Source organism: Vulpes vulpes, chromosome 16 (assembly GCF_048418805.1).
Source record: "Vulpes vulpes isolate BD-2025 chromosome 16, VulVul3, whole genome shotgun sequence".
NCBI lineage: Eukaryota > Metazoa > Chordata > Mammalia > Carnivora > Canidae > Vulpes > Vulpes vulpes.
The window spans coordinates 30,865,659-30,867,445 of NC_132795.1; the positions used below are offsets into that span (position 1 = coordinate 30,865,659).

The following is a 1,787-nucleotide window of genomic DNA, read 5'->3' on the forward strand; positions in this document are numbered from 1 at the left end:
TTTTTCGATCGTTTCGATTTATTCGAGTTTTTTCGATGCGATTCAAGTATTTTCAATTCGATTTGAGTATTTTGGATTCGATTCAAGTAGTTTCAGTTCGAATCGAGTATTTTCAATTCAATTCGATTCTATTTGAGTATTTTCGATAGATTCGAGTATTTTCTATTCGATTCGATTATTTTCGATTCGATTCGATTATTTTCATTTCGGTTCGATTCCATTTGAGTATTTTCGTTCGATTCGAGTATTTTCGAATAGGTACGATTATTTTCAATTTGATTTGATTCGATTTGAGTATTTTCAATTCAATTCGATTCGAGTATTTTCAATTCGATTCAATTCGACTATTTTCAATTTGATTTGATTCCATTCGATTATTTTCGATTCGATTCGATTATTTTCGATTCGTTTCAAGTATTTTCGATTCGATTCGAGTATTTTCAATTCCATTCGAGTTTTCGATTATCTTCGTTTTCATTCAATTTGATTGATTTGAGTATTTTTTATTTGATTCAATTCGATTATATTCATTTGATTTGATTCGATTCGATTCGATTATTTTTCATTTGATTTGAGTATTTTTGATTCGATTTGAATATTTTCCATTCAATTCGAGTATGGTGAATTTGATTCGATTTTTTTTTTTTACCATGCAACAAAACTTTTATTAACATTTTGAACAGCTATTGAGAAAACCAGTGATTCAGCTCTTACTGAAACTGGTAATTTCTAAACTTAAATTGGGGCAAATGGCTAGAGTGCAGAGCAATGCCATCATTGGGCACTAAGAATTCAAGATTGAAGAATTAACAGCCACCCCTCAGACGGAGAACCAGGTGGAGAGTTGACTCTTTCTGGATGTTGTAATCGGAAAGAGTGCGGCCATCTTCCAGCTGCTTGCCTGCAAAGATGAGCCTCTGCTGGTCAGGGGGGATGCCCTCTTTATCCTGGATCTTGGCCTTCACGTTTTCGATGGTGTCACTGGGCTCCACCTCCAGGGTGATGGTCTTGCCGGTCAGGGTCTTCACAAAGATCTGCATACCACCCCTCAGGCGCAGGACCAGGTGCAGGGTTGACTCTTTCTGGATGTTGTAATCAGAAAGAGTGCGGCCATCTTCCAGCTGCTTGCCTGCAAAGATGAGCCTCTGCTGGTCAGGAGGGATGCCCTCTTTATCCTGGATCTTGGCCTTCACGTTTTCGATGGTGTCACTGGGCTCCACCTCCAAGGTGATGGTCTTGCCGGTCAGGGTCTTCACGAAGATCTGCATACCACCCCTCAGGCGCAGGACCAGGTGCAGGGTTGACTCTTTCTGGATGTTATAATCAGAAAGAGTGCGACCATCTTCCAGCTGCTTGCCTGCAAAGATGAGCCTCTGCTGGGGGGATGCCGACTGCTCGCTTCAAGTATTTTCGTTTTTATTTGAATATTTTCAATTTGATTCGAATATTTGCATTTCGGTGCAATTCGATTCAAGTATTTTCTATTTGATTTGATTATTTTAAATTCGTATCGATTATTTTCAATTCGATTCAATTATTTTCTATTGGATTCGATTATTTTCGGTTCGATTGAAGTGCTTTCTATTCAACAAAAGTATTTTTGATAAGATTTGAATATTTTCAATTCGAGTCGATCATTTTCAATTCTATTCCATTTGATTCGATTATTTTCAATTCGATTTGAATATTTTCTTTTTTTTTTTAATTTTTATTTATTTATGATAGTCACAGAGAGAGAGAGAGAGAGGCAGAGACATAGGCAGAGGGAGAAGCAGGCTCCATGCACC

General features: G+C 37.6%; 1 protein-coding gene across 1 annotated transcript; it reads right to left on the bottom strand.

Annotated features, from left to right (window-relative positions):
* Positions 1 to 635: 635 nt before the first annotated feature.
* LOC112922823 (polyubiquitin) lies at positions 636 to 1,378 on the bottom strand. Its single transcript, XM_026002471.2, has one exon. The coding sequence runs from the start codon at positions 1,266 to 1,268 to the stop codon at positions 807 to 809; it is 462 nt and encodes a 153-aa protein (XP_025858256.2). The 5' UTR covers positions 1,269 to 1,378; the 3' UTR covers positions 636 to 806.
* Between the last annotated feature and the right edge of the window lie 409 nt (positions 1,379 to 1,787).